Genomic DNA, 18,204 nt, shown 5'->3' with positions numbered 1-18,204 from the left:
AAGCAAAGTTGAAGTTTTTATTTTATTTGGAGGTAAGACCATATGTTGCTATGGGTACCCACATGGGTCCTAGTTATGCCTGCCTTTTTACTGAACAACCCTGAGTGTGCTAAGAATTACACTAACAATTTAAGATTCAGTCGGGCTCCTAATGTGGCTCACTTGCGCTTGCTAAAAGCTACATATATTCACATGCAGGGACCTGTCCTCTGCAGGCAAAAGGAACATGTCCAGGCGTTGCACCTTTTTTGAATTGAACTATGTTCCCTGGTGCATCCTCCATGGCAACACCTTGACCAATTAGCATCCTTTTTCTCGTGCAGTACAAATTGTTGCTCACCTTTTGAAATTTGGCATTCTTGCATCTGCCCTGATGAGTGCAAGACAAAAAGCTTTGAAAGCATGTCTTTTCAGCAATAGTCCAGTTCTGTACTACCAAACGACTATTTGAACATTGTTTACATCAATTTTTTTTTGAAAAGGAAGGCAGTGTAATTGATCTGAATAGTAAAATATCGCTAGACTTTATTTATTTGTCAGTCACCTTTTTTTGAGAGACCTAAAGTATGGTGAATGGGTGATATTATCCAGTTTATCTGGCCTTGCCTATGAGTTCTGATAAGCTGCTTAACTGAGGCCATGTCTACTTATTCCGGTGGATGTACTCTCACTACTTTTGCCAAGAAGCAGTAGCCAGTGCTCCTTTTTGGTTGTCATCTAGGTATGAATTGCTGCCCATACTGGACTACTCTGCCTCTGTCATGAATATTAAACATACATGTCCTATGCTGCCTCAAAGTGAATTACTGTTCCTAATTGTGCCATTGCAGAGAAGTGCTGAGACTGACCCCACATGTCTCAGAAAAGCCTAAGGAGGAGCTCTGCACTGTGCTTTGGCATCTCCTGTGGTTGATGTCAGAGTAGCATTTGTAGTGTCCGGAAGCAAATGTACACTTTCTGCTACAGGGGCAAAACCCCAAGCAAGGGGAGCGTGTAAATTAAAAGGAAATCATGTCAATTTTTTAATAAGCTGATAAACCTTCCCCAGTAATGTATTGTGGTAGTGAGAATATGGTTCCCTTGTAGATGTATGGAAAAAATTTTGAATCCACACTGCTGCATTTTTCACTTTTTTGCCATAAGGTCCAGCTTCGTTAATCTGTGCAGAAACCCTTCGTCAGGAAGGTTACAAAGGACGCATAATTCTAGCAACCAAAGAAATGCACCTACCTTACGATCGCCCAAAACTCAGTAAGGTTAGTAAGAAAACAACTGTTTTATGGGACAAATATGAATAGTTAGGAAAATTATGTGGGCTCGGTAATGTCCAGTTTTTGTGGTTAACTATGTATTAAATGACTTAGTTTTGTAATATAAATTAAACATCAACTCGGCTCTTGGTAATGCAAGACTTGTATACCTGGAATGTAATCAAGGTAAATCTGGAATTGTGCTTGAAGAATGACAAAAGGGTAATATTTTATTCGTGAACAGTAGCTAAAAACAATCAAATATTTTCTCTCCTAAGTGAGATATTTGACCTCTGTCGTACATGTTTTAGTGGTGCAATGAATACCCTTAGAACCCAAAATGGCGTCCACAATGCGCATGCACACTTGGTGAATCGCGCCAGGTGCCATATTCACGCAGGAATTGTTACACTACACCGTGATCATCCGTTGGAAGTATACAGAGCAGGCAGATCATGATGTCAATCTGTGTGCAATACTGATTGTGAGCAGCAGTGCTGTCTTGGAGCTCAATGCTCCAGGTACCACCCTCTCTTAACCTTGCACAGCTGAATGTGCATTCAGTGGCAGGAAGGACACCCTCCACCAGTGCTATTTTAAAAGTATGATCACTACTCACAGGTTAGTTGCTAGTTGGTTTCTCCTGGCTGTTGTGACCATTCTACAAGTGTTTGGTGCTTTCCATAGTATCAAGTTGAAAAAGTCAACAGGGAGAGGTGTGGTAGGTACTGAAGGACTTTTTGCTGACTTCAAGGCTCATGCACAAACCAGTTGCTTCCAGACATGGGTGCACAGGTATGCATTCCCCTTGGAATACAGCATGATTTGGAGAATAAGCAAACACCCCGCAGAGTTGGACAAGTTACTGGAAGAGAATGGGGTGGAGGGGGAGAAGGGCTCTCAGCATGAGGCCATATTAATCCAGGGTGTTCAGGGAGCAATTTTTTTACCTGAACCTCAGTGAGGAACAACATGAGATGTCTGCACTTCAGTAGGGATGTCCTCATTGAAATTTGCTACCTGCTGTAGCCACACTGCAACCTCATAGCAGGACAAGGACTGCAAATCCAGTGGCTATGAAGATAACCATGTTCATGCATCTGGCTCCTTCCACGCTGGAGCTGGAGACTTTTGCAGCATCTCTCAACTTTCTGTTCAACATTGTGTAAGGAAGTCACTGAGGCTTTCTATTCCAAGAGAGCTCAATGCATTTAATTTACTCTTGCCAAAACAGGCAGAGTGAAAACATGGCTTTTCTAGGGTTACAGGGTGCCATTGACTGCACGCACATCGCTTTGTGGATGCCCTGTGTCAACCCTGCCCTATACTTGAACCGACCTTCTGGTATGTGACCAATGTAAGCGGATCATGTAGGTCAATGCCCAGTGTTCTGGCAGCAGTCCTGATGCCTTCATTCTGCATTGTGCCATCTGCATTTGAGCCACTATGGCAAACCAGAGGGTGGCTACTGGGTGACGAGGGCCATCCACTGACTAGCTGACTCCAGCATGCAACTCGCGCATATGTGTGCAGCATACATATAACAAAAGCCATGCGGCCCCATGTAATATGATGGAGCAGACCATTGATGTGCTGAAACAATGCTTACACTGCCTGAACCACTCTGGAGGAGCCCTGTATTCATGGGATGTGGGCATCATTGGCAAGAACAGCATTTATTGCCCATCCCTAATTGCCCTCAAAGGTGGTGGTGAGGTGCCTTCTTGAACTGCTGCAGTCCATGTGGGGTAGGTCTACCCACAGTGCTGTTAGGAAAGAAGTTCCAGGATTTTGACCCAGCAGCAATGAAGGAATGGTGATAGTGTGTGACATGGAGGGGAACTTGCAGCTGGTGGTGGTGATCCCAAGTATTTGCTCCCCTTGTCCTTCTAGGTGGTCGTGGTGACAGGTTTGGAAGATGCTGCCTGACTAGCCTTGGTGCGTTGCTGCAGTGCATCTTGTAGATGGTACACACTGCTGCCACTGTTGGTAGTGGAGGGAGTGAATGGCATCCCATCCACTAACAATCAAATGGGCTACTTTGTCCTGGATGGTGTCGAGCTTCGAGAGTGTTGTTGGAGCGGCACCCATCAGGCAAGTGGAGAGTATTCCATCTCACTTTGGGGAGTCCGGAGGTGATGGTAAGCTGCCTTTTTAAACACTGCAGTCTGTGTGGTGTAGGTATTCCCACAGTGATGGTAAGGAGTTCCAAGATTTTTGACCCAGCTATGATGAAGGAATGACAATATATTTCCAAGTCCGGATGACCGGGAACTTGGAGGTGTTTGTATTCCAAAGGATGGCTACGCTGTTCCTTCTAGGCTATTAAAGTGTACAGGCTTGGGAGGTGCTGTTGAAGTCTTGGCAAGTTGTTGGAGTGCATCTTGTAGACAGTGGTCTGATTCATGCTGGTCTGTTGCATGCTTCACAACCTCGCCATCATGAGCGACGGCCCTTGCCGCCAACAAGTAGCTGAGAAGCAGTAGCATGTGCAGGAAGGAGGAGGCAACCTGGACAGCTGCTTTCTGCCCTGTCTGTCCGTGAAGAACTTATCCAACTGTGATGCAAGTAACCCCAATACCAATTCCCTGTTCACCAATAATCCCACACTTTACCTTCCCTTTGTCATTGATCATCACCATGTCTGCTTGGCCGCAATGCAAAAATAAAATAACCACAAAATAAACATTGCAAACAAAATTTATAAATTAAATCATGCCATATTGCATGCAACTAATCTCCCTTGGTTCCTGTTTTCTGTGAGCCTTTGCCTGTCCTAACAGTGCTATAACCAGTGGCTGCATCATGGCTGGTGGAAGGCTGCTGATTTTCAGTGATGGAGACTGCAAGTGCCCTTGGAGAGCAACCTTGAGCAGCTTGGGCCTAGAAGAATCGGCTGCAGACTGCACCATTTCAATATGGCGGCAGGAGTCTGGGCTGGTTGGCTGGTGAAGTGGGAGGATGATTGCTGTCTTCCTGAAAGGACAGTCGGTTTGTGCACCATGGGGCCACCGCCATTTCCCCTGGGTGGCAGCTCAGCAGTCCTAGTAATGTTTTGTAGGACAAGTTGCTGAACTGCTGTGAAACTCTGCAAGCCCCTTTGCACACTCTAATCCACAGCTGTGGTGTCAGAAGTCTGAGCTTGCATGAGAGTCTCCACTGCAGAATACAGAAGCTGGCTGCTGATTCTGCAACGAAGGGTGCAACATTGGTCATCAGATGCTGCATCATGATTGAATTCACAAGCATGTGAATGGAGTTGGTCACCGCTGCCATGCACGAAAGAATGGGCTCCAAGCTCGGCACCAAAGCCCTGTGCCAATTTGGAATCCTCCGTGCTTCTTGACTTTGAACACAGGCTTTCTGGCAGACTTCCCAATGCATTAAGCACTTCTTTGTGCATATCCATCAGTAGTGTTCTCCTATACTGCTCTATCGAATTCCTCTGGAGCAGAACCAGTGAGCTGGCACCTTTTTTTTTTTTTTTTCTTCACTCATGGGATGTGGGCGACACTGGCCAGGCCAGCATTTATTGCCCATCCCTAATTGCCCTTGAGAAGATGGTGGTGAGCTGCCTTCTTGAACTGCTGCAGTCCTGTGCCATCCTTGGCCCTTGCCCTGGCTGCAGCTCATTCATGTCCAGTGTCTCACCACGTGTAGATCCGGTCTCTCGTTTATTTTCCAAGATACGCGAAGTGTTCGTATCTGAGCGAAAGGCCTGCTCAGGTCAGGGAAAAAAAAAAAGCCCGACCTGACCACTGGAATGTCACTTTACCCACCTTCGCATTCTGAAGCTGCAGTGTGAGTATGATGACATCATCAAGACACTCACTGTGCAGACTGAATTTCCCTCCTTGACGTCCCGGACTCCCAGCTCGGGTAGGCTTTTCCAGTTTTGACACTTGCCAGCAGAGCAAAATGCAATACTTGCTGTGTGTACCTGAGCCGAGCCTGGAACTGTGACCCGACCCCGACGCATTGTCTGGTCCCATTGGGTCAGGTCAGGTAGCAGGCCTTTAATCTGAGCTGGTGGTTGTGAATGTGAAATTAAGTGCCGGTTTTGTGTCTTCATTATAGCACATTCTCTTGTTACACCACTGCCTGGCCAGCTTGGACCTCTGATATCTGACAGGAAAAAGGCACGAGTAAGGTTGTGGTGTGTGGAGGTGGGAGAAAGTAAGAGGTGATCGCATTCCTCATCTGTAGCTTACAAATCAGATGAAAGTGGGATGTGAGAAGGATGATTAGTTATGAGGATACCGTCATCTTTGGTCTTCTCAGCCCTGTTGCTAGCCATGACCTCAACAATGGATATCCCAATAGTGACCAGCACCATCTCCATGAGTATTGGGACATGCAACGAGGCCTGCCCCCTCCATTTAGCTCCTGCTGCCTCCGGTTGTGCATTGCCTTCTCCTGCAAGAAAGGGAAGTATGTCAATGATCATGATGCTAATCTGTTTGAGTGATGTGGGTGTTGAATACTTGGCAGAGTGTGCATTGTGGATGTGAGGCTTGCAGCAGTGCTAAGTGTGTGAGGGTGAGGTGAAATATATGAATGTTAGCTATGTGTCCTGATTAGAGATTGGTAGGCAATGAGGGTGGTGGTGTGATTTGAGCAGTGTCTGAGGCTGGTAGTCCACTTGGCAGGATATTGCATTTGAAGATGCAGTCATTGACCTTGACTCATATGAGGTTAATGAATTTCTTGTCGGGTTGCATCCCGATCAGGGCTTGACTCTTGACATGGACCTCCATGGCTAACTGCTCCCACTTGTTAGGTTTTCTTTATTATAACCCTTAATGGCCAATGATTTGACCCATATTGGTGGCCGTGATTAAATTTCTTTCTTCACAAGTGAGACTTGATACTGTATCTGAGCAGTAGTTTACAAGGTATAATTTGAAAGTTATATTATCTCTCTTATGCCTTGGATAAAAGCTGCCTGAACCCTTAGCTCGTGCGGAGTACCTCTTGAAGTCTTCTACATCTTCTGTCTTTTCAGACCTGTTCTCTCTCTGCCCCCACCCCTTATACCTCTTTCTATAATTGGTCTTTGAAAACTGATAAAAGTTTACATCATTGACTTGCACTCATCATCTTGTCCAATTCCAGAAATGACATGTACTCCAGGCTTATGTTTGTTCCAATCTTGTTACTTATTGCCATCACTCGTTTTTCTATTTTTGGAGCTGTTATCAGTGCAGCTGTGAATTGGACTGGAGATAATGTGGCATCCTTGATGGTAGAGTGATTCTGGCTTGAGTCACTGCCCCGCAACTCCCCACTTGCTGCTCTTTTTTTTTTTCCTGCCACCACCCCCCTGTCCTGAACCAAGGCGCAGTCTTCCCCTTTTTTTTTTCTCGTAGCATTCCAATGAAGGTGCCTAGTCTTGGTTCCCATAGGAATGTAACTGCCTCTGTTTTCTGTTCGGTTCTTATTTCTGTTGCTACGTTTAGTTTAATTAGCTATATTACCCATTACTTCCCTTTTTGAATTGTCCAGCTTTTCCTAATACCCCCACTTTCCTACTGTTATCTGCATCTGCAAGGTGTGATGTTTCTTGTTTTTAACATAAAGGTGAAACAAAAATGTGTAGAGATATACTTGGGTAGCATTATTTAAACAAATACATTTTCTAATTAAGCACTTATCTTAATCAACTAGTGAATATACTGGAGGACTACCAGGTATTCTTAACACACTGACTACCTTTTGACCTTGTTTCTGGAGGGCCTCCTGCAGATGGAGGACATCACTCCTCCTCCTTTCCACTTAGACCTGCAGTGCAGCATCTGAGAACCTTGGGAGTAATATATTTCAGGTCAGGTGATGCAGTCCTACCAAACCCTCATTCTCAGCATTGTTTTAAGTTTGGAGAATGACAGCAAGAAAAGATTATTCCTTGGAGGAGGATTGATTTTGAGTAAGCTAGTAAGGATATAGCTTTTAGCATATTTACATTTTCTAATTTTAATAAACCTCTACCACATTACTTTTTAAAGCTCCTTTTAGTTTAATTTATTGTTAAAGATCCTGCTATTGAATGAATGTAATGCCTGTACAAACAATAATGGTTTGTGATCTCATTTAACATTGGCACCATTTTGTTTCTAGCTCCTTTTGCAGCTGGATATGTTAATGAATGACACTAATGCATCACCATTCTGGTGGTTGTCAGAGACTATGGTTACTGATTGTAATACTGCAAGCTGTGATGGTACAATACAAAATATTCTTAGGCTAATGGCCAAGGTACATTAGTGAGGCAGTGTACAGAACAATTAGCTCTTCGTTTGCTTATGTGGGAGTGTTCAAAGATAATATTGGGCTTAAAAGGAGGAAAATGCTTTTCTCTCAGTACTGGGAAGCTTTGTTTTAACTTTCCCCCCCCCCCCCCCCCCCACCAAATGGTTTGGTGAATTTATCCATTGGGTAACTGAACTATGCAAATAGTTTCAGATTGATCCCTGTTTGTGTTGACTTAGCTGATCTCAGCCAGGGCTACAGTTGTCCTCCAGGGCCTTTTGTTAGTGTGGGAAAGATTGGCTGGGATTACGCTCCTGATTACTGTTCAGCCCATGCTGGAAGTGCTTATTTGTGGGTTGTGCATATATCTGTAGATTGAATGCTGACGAAATCTGTGCTGCAGTCAAATAGCCAAGGCAAATTCATGAATATTGGATACCTGGTATTGAAGGAGCCTGGAATCTGTAGTCCTGTACCCAGTGAGTCAGTTGGAGGTCATCCAGCAAGGCCATCTGCAGTCTTTCTCCCCACCCCTTTACTGGAAGTCAATAGTTGGCTGGGGTAGCACTGCATAGAAGATCTAGGACAGACAAAAACACACTGAAGACGGGCACTAAAAATGCATAAAGGGGATCAGTTAATGTTTGTATGCAGTATGATTTAACTTATAACTTTTGGTTAGGAATGTTTATTTTGTGTTTTTTGTATTGCGGCCAAATGAATTCTGTGATGGTCAGCAACGGAGGGAAGGAAAGGTGCAAAACTGTTGGTGAATGGGAAATTGAGGTTGCATGCTGATACGGCAATCAGAAGAATTGATCATGGAGAGTTCAGCCAGGAAGAGGCTGTGCTCATTGCCTCTCTTGCTTCCACCTCTTTAGTTGGTCGCTGCATAGCTGGCGGCACTGACTGCGCCTTCATAATGGCGAGGTTTTATAGCATGCACGAAACGTGACCAGAGATCTGCTGAGTACTGCAGGGCTCTGAGAGCAGTCCAAGCAGCAAAAGTGTTGGTTAAGTACCCCAGTAGTCTGCTTGATTCACATTTCGTGTGGCAGCATTTGTGGGTTGCACAATGGAGTAATGGGCTTTGTCATCCAGTAGCCACCCTCTAGTTTGTCATGATGGCTCAAATGCAGATGCCTTCATTCTGCAGCAGCCCATTGTGGCATCACCACTGCTGCCAGGATACTAGGCATTGACCTGCCTGATGCGCTGCCTATGGTCATACATCAGCTGGACATTGAGAGAGTGGAATCCCTTTTGGTTGCAGTACATTTGAGTTGACGTGCAGTGTCCACAAAGTGACATGCGTGTATTGAAAGGCACCCTGTACTATGGGGAAGCCTGCAATTCTTGCTCCACCGGCTTCTGTCTGGCAAGAAAGAATGAAGTGTATTCAGCTCTCTCAGAATATAGACCTTCAGCGCCCTCCCTTATGCAATAGTGGATGGCAAACTGTTGCAAAATTCATCTGCTCTAGCCTGGAAAAACCCAGACACACAAGTTCGTGACCATGGTTGCCTTCACAGCCACTGACCATGTGGTCCTTGCCCTGCTCTGAGGCTACAGTTGTGGCAGATTTCAGTAAGGACCATCCTTAATGAAAGGAAGCCTTCTTACACACTGTTCCTTGCTGAGGTTGATGTAGGAGATTTGCTCCCTCAACACCGAGTGGATATGACCTCCTGCTGAGCGCTGTTCTCCTCCCTTTTCCAGCAGCTTGTTCTGCTCTGTTGCCTTGCTTCATCCCATCATGCTGTAGGCCAAGGGGGATGTATACTACTGCACCTATGTCTGGGAGTGTAATTTGTACAGCATCCTTCAAGTCAGGATGAAGCTCTACAGCACAGACCACACCATGCCCTGTAGACTGCAAAACCTTAAACAATTCTGGAAACTACCAAACACTTCTATAATCACTAAAATAAAAGCAAAATACTGCGGATGCTGGAAATCTGAAACAAAAACAAGAAATGCTGGATTCAAGAGTCAGTAGAAATCAATCAGCAACTAACACACAAATAGATGATCCCTTCAAATAGTGTTGATGTGCTGGCTGTCCTGCTGCTCAATGTATGATCAGCTGTGTGAGGTTGAGAGGTCACTGGCTGGAGCATTGAGCTCCAAAAACACTGGCATCAAACCTTGACATCACAATCTATCTATTTTGTGTATACTTCAAGTGAGCACTCCCTGTGCACGTGCTAATGCCCTCCCCAAAATAACATCTGGCAAGGTTAGCATACTACTGATGCCATTTGAGGCAAAATGGCTCTCGTAAGTTCTGAAAAACCAGACATTACAGAACCAGATTTTTCAGCCAATGTCTTCAAGAGTGGAGGGAAGAGAGTTGGTGAGAAAAGTGAATTGGCCTTCAACAGTTCAACTGGCAGGTATTGGAAAAGTCAACTCTATTACCCAAGTAGAGTCCATCCCCAAGCTTTTTACCTCTATAGTCTATCCTCCACTTTTTTGTATTGGGTACAGACTGTTACTTAAAATTGTTCAAGTCTATTAAGTTCAAAGCACTTTTCTTTTGCGCAGGTATAATTTTTAGCTTGTTTGGCTTTGAGAGAACATGTGACAAATTTGAATCTGATTAATGCACTAGTTAATGGTTGAAGAATGTTGCTGAAGTTATTATGGGTCTAGTGCGAGTGTTTTCGGTCTTCCTAACTTCCCCCAGTATATTTATCTAAAGAAGGCCAAGGGCATATTAAGTAATAGTTCTAGGTTTAAAGGGTACATTATAACCTGGTGGAATCCAGAAGTGGTAATCTGATTTTGTAATCCCTGATGTAGTAATGAAGCACTGCCAGCATTAGTTCAATCTTCTGCCATTAATTAAACTAGTTCATTTCAATCTAATTGAATGGTAGCCTCAGGCAGGTGAATGGTGGACTGTGCTGTTTAAGGACAATATTTTTAGTTATATTTTACTGTAATTAAATTGTGACATGTATAACTTCCTGTAATTCTGTTGCTTACCTGCTTTCCCGAATTTCTCAATTTATTCCACAATAAATGTTGAACTTTGCCACTTTTTTAAATTTGATGCCTTTTTGAAGGGACAACAAAATTGATTACAGATCTAACACCAATCGTCAGTGGTCACTATGGATGCAGCCACTTGGATAGCAGTAATGAGCAAGTATTGTATAAACAGAAACCCACCAAATTCCTGACTCTCTTGTCCTGTTATTTGCATTGGTCCAGAGCCCTATCAATTAAATTGTGAAATAATCTTGTCTGTGTCATTTTAAAAGCAGCTAATGAGGTTGCTGGAAAGTGACTCTCCTAGACTAGTCATGTGATCATTATTCCTCAGTGAAATTGTTCAAAAGGAACATCTCGATAGAATATATAGAGATATAAAGGTGGAATTAGCAAGAAAACTAGTGTGCGCACACCCCGCAAGTCAATGTGTCCATGGCTCAACCAATTACTCCACATTGCCACCTACCCCCAATAACCTTCCACCCCCTTGCCTGTCGGGTATCTATCTATCTCTGCCTTGCAAGTGTTCAAAGACTCTGCTTCCACCACCTTTTGAGGAAGAGAATTCCAAGAACTCGCGACCCTCTGACAAAAGAAATTCTCCTCATCTCTGTCTTAAATGGATGACCCCTTATTTTTAAACAGTGTCCCCTAGTTCTAGATTCTCCCACAAAGGGAAACCTCCTTTCCACATCCACCCTGTCAAGACCCCTTGGGATCTCAGGAAGGATAAATTGGTCGAATTAGAGTCCAGAGAACTAAATGGGTATACAGTTTGTGGGGTTGGTGACTCATCTGGCTTGAGGCTGAATTTTGTGGTTGTGCAACGTTCCTTTGGTCCGAAAGGCTTCCTGAAGATGTGGACAACTGATGCAGTGGTTCTCTGGAAGGCAGTGATGCAGCTGATTTCCTTCAAGAGGGGGTCTCTGTCTGTCCTTTCTGGAACCTTCTCAAAACTCTGTAGCTCCACCCTCAGGCTTAAGTAATTCAGCACAATGAACAGACTAACACAATCAAACACAAATCAATTAAACCACTGAACACAACAGTCTGCAGCAGGGGATGTGCCTCGGTGGTCACCGTCAGCAGGCAGAGTTTGAAGCTTGCAAAGTTTGAGTGGTTTGTCTCTGCTAGTTTTAATCAGGTTTCCAGCCGGTGGATTAAAAAATCATTTGACATAGCATGTTTTTGTGACACTATAAACCACCTGCTTTGTAACTGCTCTTGCTGTAGCAGTGGGTGTAAAGTTCTTTGGGACCTCCTGAGGTTGTGAAATGTGCTATACAAATGCAAAATCTTTTTAAAACCAGATTGCCACCAGCTAATCTCCTGGATGAAATTGATATCCTATGTGGCATTGCTGTGAATGCGTTTACTGACATGAGACTTTAACAGTGGTTGACTGCCATGCTGTTTGGTTTCCACTATCCCGAGAATAAATGTGACTTGAGCAGGATTCTTACAGCTTGGAGAACTGTGATTTATTGAAGTTGCCTAAATTACACATTTGTCATGTTCTCTGATTTTGTATAGATTTTTGTATTTAAAAAAAAAAATTGATCAGGATGATTCAACATTTGCGAGCCTTCTCCAAAAATGAGAAAACAATTGTATAGTTCCATTTGAAACCATGTGAGGAAAAGCCTCTGTAAACCTTAACAATGTTGAATTATCTATCTAGATCATTATTACTTAACTTCTGCATGGAGCCTGGTAGGCTCTGTAGGGCTATTTTAGCAAGAAAAGCAAATAAGTCTTTGTCTTATGTAAAGAAGGCCTTTTGTATATTATATTGAAAGCAAGCATACAATTGTAATCCCTTACAGAGCAATTTAAATTTGCTAACAATCCTGTTAGCACAGGACTTGCCCTAAAGTATATGCATGAAGGAATGACTGAGGAAATTGCTCTAGCCGTACTGTGTCCACACTTGGGGTCAACTGCAGACTTCTTCTCATTATTATGCCTACGTACTGTTCCACCTTCCTAAACTGTTCCTGTTCTGTTTAGCTCCTTCCTCCCAACCCCTGGGGAAAATTTGTATTTGTATGAGCTAACAACTGCTCATACCAATAACATTACCTGAATCTCACCCACAGGCACATTCATGCAGCTATCTGATTCATAGTTACAGGGGAGGAAAGAAAGAGCTACAAAAGCAAATACAAAACCTCATGTGTTGCGTTTTCTAACCAGATTTTTTTCCCTTAGGTTTTAAACAGCCCAATTGAAAATATCTTGCTGCGCAAGCCAGAATTCTACTCGACTCATGATATTGAAGTGTTGACCAACAAGGAGGTGAGATAGACTTCACTTTTTGTAGTAGCATTTTCTGACTACTTTCCAATGCCAAATTAATTTTTAAAAAGCAAGTGTCACAATTATACAGTGGGATGGATTTTAAAAGGCTGCCGCCGCTCTCGGCAGCAAGCTCATAAAAGACGCCCACAATTACGTGCAGTGGGGGTGGGGTTGTCTGACGCCAGCAATCGCGCCAATGTCACTCATTTAGCCCCAGCTCCAGAGCTACAAAAGAACAGCATAATATAATTCTGTTTTTAAATTTGTTACTGATTGTCTGGCAAAGGTTGGAAATTCACAAAGGGGAAGAATTTCTCTTGTCGCTATATGTAGTGAAATCATAAACATGTTCATGGTGCGCATCATAATGTTGCTGAACATTATGACCAGAGAAATTCCTCCCTCTTGTAGAATAGCACGGGACAACCAATGGTTTAGTAAGTCACTGCACATCATGTTCAAGTGCCTAATGTCCAGGTTAAACTTCTAGTGTTGAGAATTTTAATGCAAATTGAACAGCTGGTCAGCATCTCAATCGTATGGTTTGAATTTGACAATAATGGCGAAATTCAGTGTTTGCTGTCATTACTCCTGAAACTGGCACCTTCTGGAGTCTGCACATGCAGTTAAATGTGGAATTCAGAAGTTGTTAATGACTTTATGCTTCCCCGCAGGGTGTGCTGTTGAAGTTTCCACAGATGGCAATCAATTAGAAATCACTAAACTGATGAAAGTTTGCCCTTTTACACTATTAGTCTCACTGTAAAAACCCTTGAAAATGTTGCATCTATCTTCAAAAACCTGGTTACAATTCATTCAATGTACAAAATTCATAAATACTGCTGAACAGCCTCATTGCACCTGGAAAACATTTGTGGAATGTCAAATCTCTCCATTTATAATTCACACTTTTTTAATTTTAAAAATTTGTTTGTTTCTACCTTTTTAATCCCATGTGTATGTTCCAATCACTTCTTTCATTGTAAAATTTTTTAAAGTGAAAAATTCAGTGGTTTTTCACCTCCTGGTTTGCTGTGTGTGAATATTTCAATCTGATTAGTTGTTTACCCTGCTTGATGACATCACTATTGCTGGACACTTGGACATCCCTTGAATTGGTGCCAGATTCAAACTGACATCTGGAAAGGTGAAATCCATATCACAGATTGCTGGATCATTGTGGGCAACTTTCTTCGGTCAGCGGTGAGTGTGGCTTTGCCGCTGACCGTTTTATAAAAAAAAAAAAATCTGTCTATATAAACTTAATGCAATTTAAGCTCCACCCATAATATATGCAAATTTAAATGAATTTTGATTTTACTCATCCACTTTAAAAAGCTTCCATTTTCAATAGCTGCCTTGTGAAATTTCTCATTAGGTATGTTGAGCATATTCTACAAAAGTCAATCAAATGCATTACTGTACATTGTAAAGCTTACATAGAGAATTTTTAGCTGAGAGCAAATTCATTCTTTAAGTTCGATTCAAACTTGTTGAAATGGGTAAAATGTGGGTCTTCATGTATTGAGCAAAAATATTCCATTTCTAACCTTTGCCAGTTCTGATGAAAGGTTACAGACCTGAAACATTAACTGTTTCTCTTTTTCCACAGATGCTGTCAGACCTGCTGAGTATTTCCAGCATCCACAGTATTTTGCTTTTATATTCCAAGTTGTCACTTTTGGATTCTTCACTTTTTTACTTGCTGAATTTTGACCCATTATGAAGACTGCTGTTTAAATTGTTCATCTTTAAAAACTGGTTCAAGTGACTAGTTTTTGCATAAAATTCTAACCTCCATTCTAGGAAGCTAGATTTCCAGAGTATTTTTAGTTGAAGCTCAATAGTTTAGACAACAAGAAGTTTGTGCTGCACCTTGAACTGCTGTTTTATTTTAACCATGATTTTCTGATTGGTCGGGTTGAATTGGTTGGCGAAATCTGGCACATGTGCCTTGATTACTGAGCTGACACTAAGAGGAAAGATGAAGGAGTGAACCTCAGAGGCTTATATAGGGGAACCAGTGGCATAGTGTTGATGTCTCTGGACCAGTAAGCCAGAGACCTTGGGGACACAAGTTCAAATCCCACCATGGCAGCTGGTGTAATTTAAATTTAATTAACTCCAATTAATTCCTGGAATTGAAAGCTAGTCTCATGGCATGAGACTAATCATCAATTGTTGTAAAAACCCATCTGGTTCACTAATGTCCTTTTTTTTTTAGGGAAGGAAATCTGCTGTCCTTACCTGGTTTGGCTTACACGTGACTCCAGACCAACAGCAATGTGGTTGACTCTAAATGCCCTCTGAATTGGCCTAGCAACTGCTCAGTCGTACCAAACTGCTACAGAATAGTCAGTGGTTCAAGAAGGCTGCTCACCACAATCTTCCCAAGGGCAATTAGGAATATGCAATAAATGCTGGCCATGTCAGCGATGCCCACATCCCATGAAAGAATTATAAAAAAAAACTACTCTAGGCTCTGTTTTTGTTGAATCAATGTTCAGTCATGTAAGAATGCAATGCATCATATATTGATGGTTTAGTTACGTTATTCTTCAGCGCTTACAGGGCCTGTCAGTGCCACCAAGGATCAGAGAACATATCTTCAATTAATGAGGTGAAGAAAGGGAATTAGCTGCTCACATTAAGTTCCTCTTGGTACCATATGTTTACTATGTTCGAGGTCCAGAATATTTTTTAAACGTACCACTTTCCATTTTCAATTTATCTTTGTTTTATTGTGTTTAGGCCACATCTGTGAACACCGGAAAAAGGAAAGTCACTTTCAAAGATGGAACTGCTCAGCAATTTGACTACCTGCTGATTGCCACTGGTAGCATGTAAGTGATTGACCCCTGTCAAATCAGACACTTCTGACTTGTAACTATTAACCTCTACTTGTAATCCTGCACGTGTGTGTGTGTTGGGTTCCTTCATAACCTGCCTCGACCTTTCTAATTTGAACAAAATCTGTACTTTATTGCTTGCATCTCAAATGAGATTGGGAATGAATTGTGTGGACTCTGTTACGACCAGGTGAGAAAGGTGTCTAGGGGGTCTTTTACTGTCTTCACCTGGTCTTATTGTAACGGGGTTTAATTTTAAACAGTGTTTTGAGCCCCCCCCCTTGGTGAATCCTTGTTCACCATTTTCCAATTATAAGGCAAAGAAATGAGCACAACCATGTTTTCTCAGGTTTAAAGAAAAGTGAAAATGATTAAACCTTAAACTTCAAATTTTGTTAGCGCCTACAGATAAATGCCGCACCCCACACTAGCATGTGTATGCGATACGCATGTGCAAATGGAGATAGAAAAGAGCAGAAGAAAAATTAAGTTTAAAGTTTTTTTGAGGCAATCTCTGAAGAGGGTTTTTACTGTGCTTCGAGCTCTCTGTAGTCATTGATTTGTAGGTAGTGTTGCTTTTTGTTGGGGCCCAGTATTCTCAAACCTTGTTCACTGCAGGAGACTTTTCTATCTTTGGGTTCATGTGTCTTCAATGGGTCTTCAGTTCTGTGAGAAAGAGATGAGAGCAGACAGGAGAGAGATGTTCTGTCCAGGAGCAAAGAGCTTTGAGTTTTAAAACACTCTGGCAAATTCAAATTCAAACAGCCAATTAGTCATGTGACTAAACTGGTCTGACTGTCTTCTGTGTATTGGGGAAGCAGGGACTGGGTCCTTTGTTCCAACACTGCTAGTATTCAAAAAAGGTTGTTCTGGCGAGGGGCCTAGCAATTTCTTGTGATAGGCCCTCTTTTCTTCCCAGCATCAATTTTAAGTTTTAATGTTCATGTGGTGAAATTATGTGTGCCTCGTTCTTGACAGGTGGGGGCCTGCATGACTGCTAGTAGGAGCTAAGTATAGCATACCACACTATGCTGTGTCCAACGTTTTGGAAAAAATGCCATTCTTATATTTTAAAAAAAAAAATTCCTATCGTTGGTGCATTTATTTTATGGCTTCAATTCATTGACTAGCATGTCTGTCTAGAAATGGTCATGAGGAAGAATACCTCTGGTGTGCAGGTTTAAGGGCAGCTTTAAGGGAGACTAAGATATTTCTGAAGCTAGAGTTTGTTTTTTGTGTAATAAAATTTAGGATAGATGTTTCCCTTCCCCCTCCCCTGTCAGCATTCCTAAGGGATCGTTCCCTCTGACACCCTAGTCCACTCCTTCATCACCCCTGACACCTCATCCCCTTCCCACAGCACCTTCCCATGCAATCGCAGGAGGTGTAATACCTGCCATTTTACCTCCTCTCTCCTCACTATCCCACGCCCCAAACTCCTTCCAGGTGAAGCAGCAATTTACTTGTCCTTCAATTTAGTATACTGTATTCACTGCTCACGATGTGGTCTCCCATACATTGGGAAGACCAAACGCAGATTGGGTGAGTGCTTTGCTGAACACCTCTGCTCCAGTCTGAAAGCATGACCCTGAGCTTCCGATTGCTTGCCATTTCAACAATCCGCCTGCTCTCACGCCAACATTTTCTGTCTTTGGCCTGCTCCAGTGTTGCAGTGCACATCAACACAAGCTCGGAGCAGTACCTGATCTTTTGATTTAGGCACTCTACAGCCTTGTGGACTGAACATTGAGTGTAATAACTTCAGAGCATGACTGGCCTTTTTAAATTTATTTTTTAGCCATGTGCCTCTTTTTCATGTAGTCAAAGCTGCTCATTATTCTATTAACACTCTGGACTAATGCTTTTGTCTTTCACCACAAGCATTAACACACTTTTTTTTGTCTTATGACAGCTTTGTTGCTTAATCTGTCCTACCCTCTGCCCTATCTCACACCTTCCCTTTTTTGTTCTCTTCCCCACCATCTCTTTCCACACCACCCACCCCCCCACCACCAATTTCACTTGCTTAAAACCTAATTCTTTTCTAACCTTTGCCAGTTCTGATGAAAACGCCACAGAACTGAAACGTTAACTGTTTCTCTCTCTCTCCACAGATGCTGCCTGATCTAAGTCATTTCTGCACTTTGTTTTTATTTCAGATTTCCAGCATCTGCAGTATTTTGATTTTATTTTAAATGTTACTTGTTTTTCAATTTAAATTCCCATTTCTCTCATTGTGCTAAGATTGTTTGTTTGGAACTCCTTTGTCATAAATTAGTTCCCTTTTTTAAAAAGAATTACTCCAGTGAATTCCCAAATAGCTTGTTTTAATCTTCATGATTCTGAATGTTGCACTTATTCATGCTATCTTCACATTTGTCTTTTTTTTGTCATGCAAAACTTACTAAATTTTCACAATTCAGCTTTGTTAATTATATATGTCCATATTTCCAATTTATTTGTTTTGAACTGTAGAAATCACATTCAATAGAAGTATATAACGTTTGCCAATTATCAATAGCTAGCTTTTATGGCAGAATTTCCTTACTCAACCT

At 42.3% G+C, this 18,204-nt stretch overlaps 1 protein-coding gene across 1 annotated transcript in view; it reads left to right on the top strand.

The window, feature by feature from the left end:
• Positions 1 to 18,204, top strand: part of LOC137346502 (apoptosis-inducing factor 3-like) — a 65,101-nt gene that overhangs the window by 13,721 nt on the left and 33,176 nt on the right. The window contains exons 7-9 of the mRNA XM_068009970.1: positions 1,144 to 1,256; positions 12,711 to 12,797; positions 15,552 to 15,643. Of these exons, the coding sequence (XP_067866071.1) occupies positions 1,144 to 1,256; positions 12,711 to 12,797; positions 15,552 to 15,643 (292 nt within the window). The remainder of the gene's footprint in view (positions 1 to 1,143; positions 1,257 to 12,710; positions 12,798 to 15,551; positions 15,644 to 18,204) is intronic.

This window comes from Heterodontus francisci, chromosome 30 (genome assembly GCF_036365525.1).
Source record: "Heterodontus francisci isolate sHetFra1 chromosome 30, sHetFra1.hap1, whole genome shotgun sequence".
NCBI classification, from domain to species: domain Eukaryota; kingdom Metazoa; phylum Chordata; class Chondrichthyes; order Heterodontiformes; family Heterodontidae; genus Heterodontus; species Heterodontus francisci.
The sequence above is the reverse complement of the archived record's forward strand: the minus strand, read 5'-3'. Positions and strand labels throughout refer to the sequence as shown.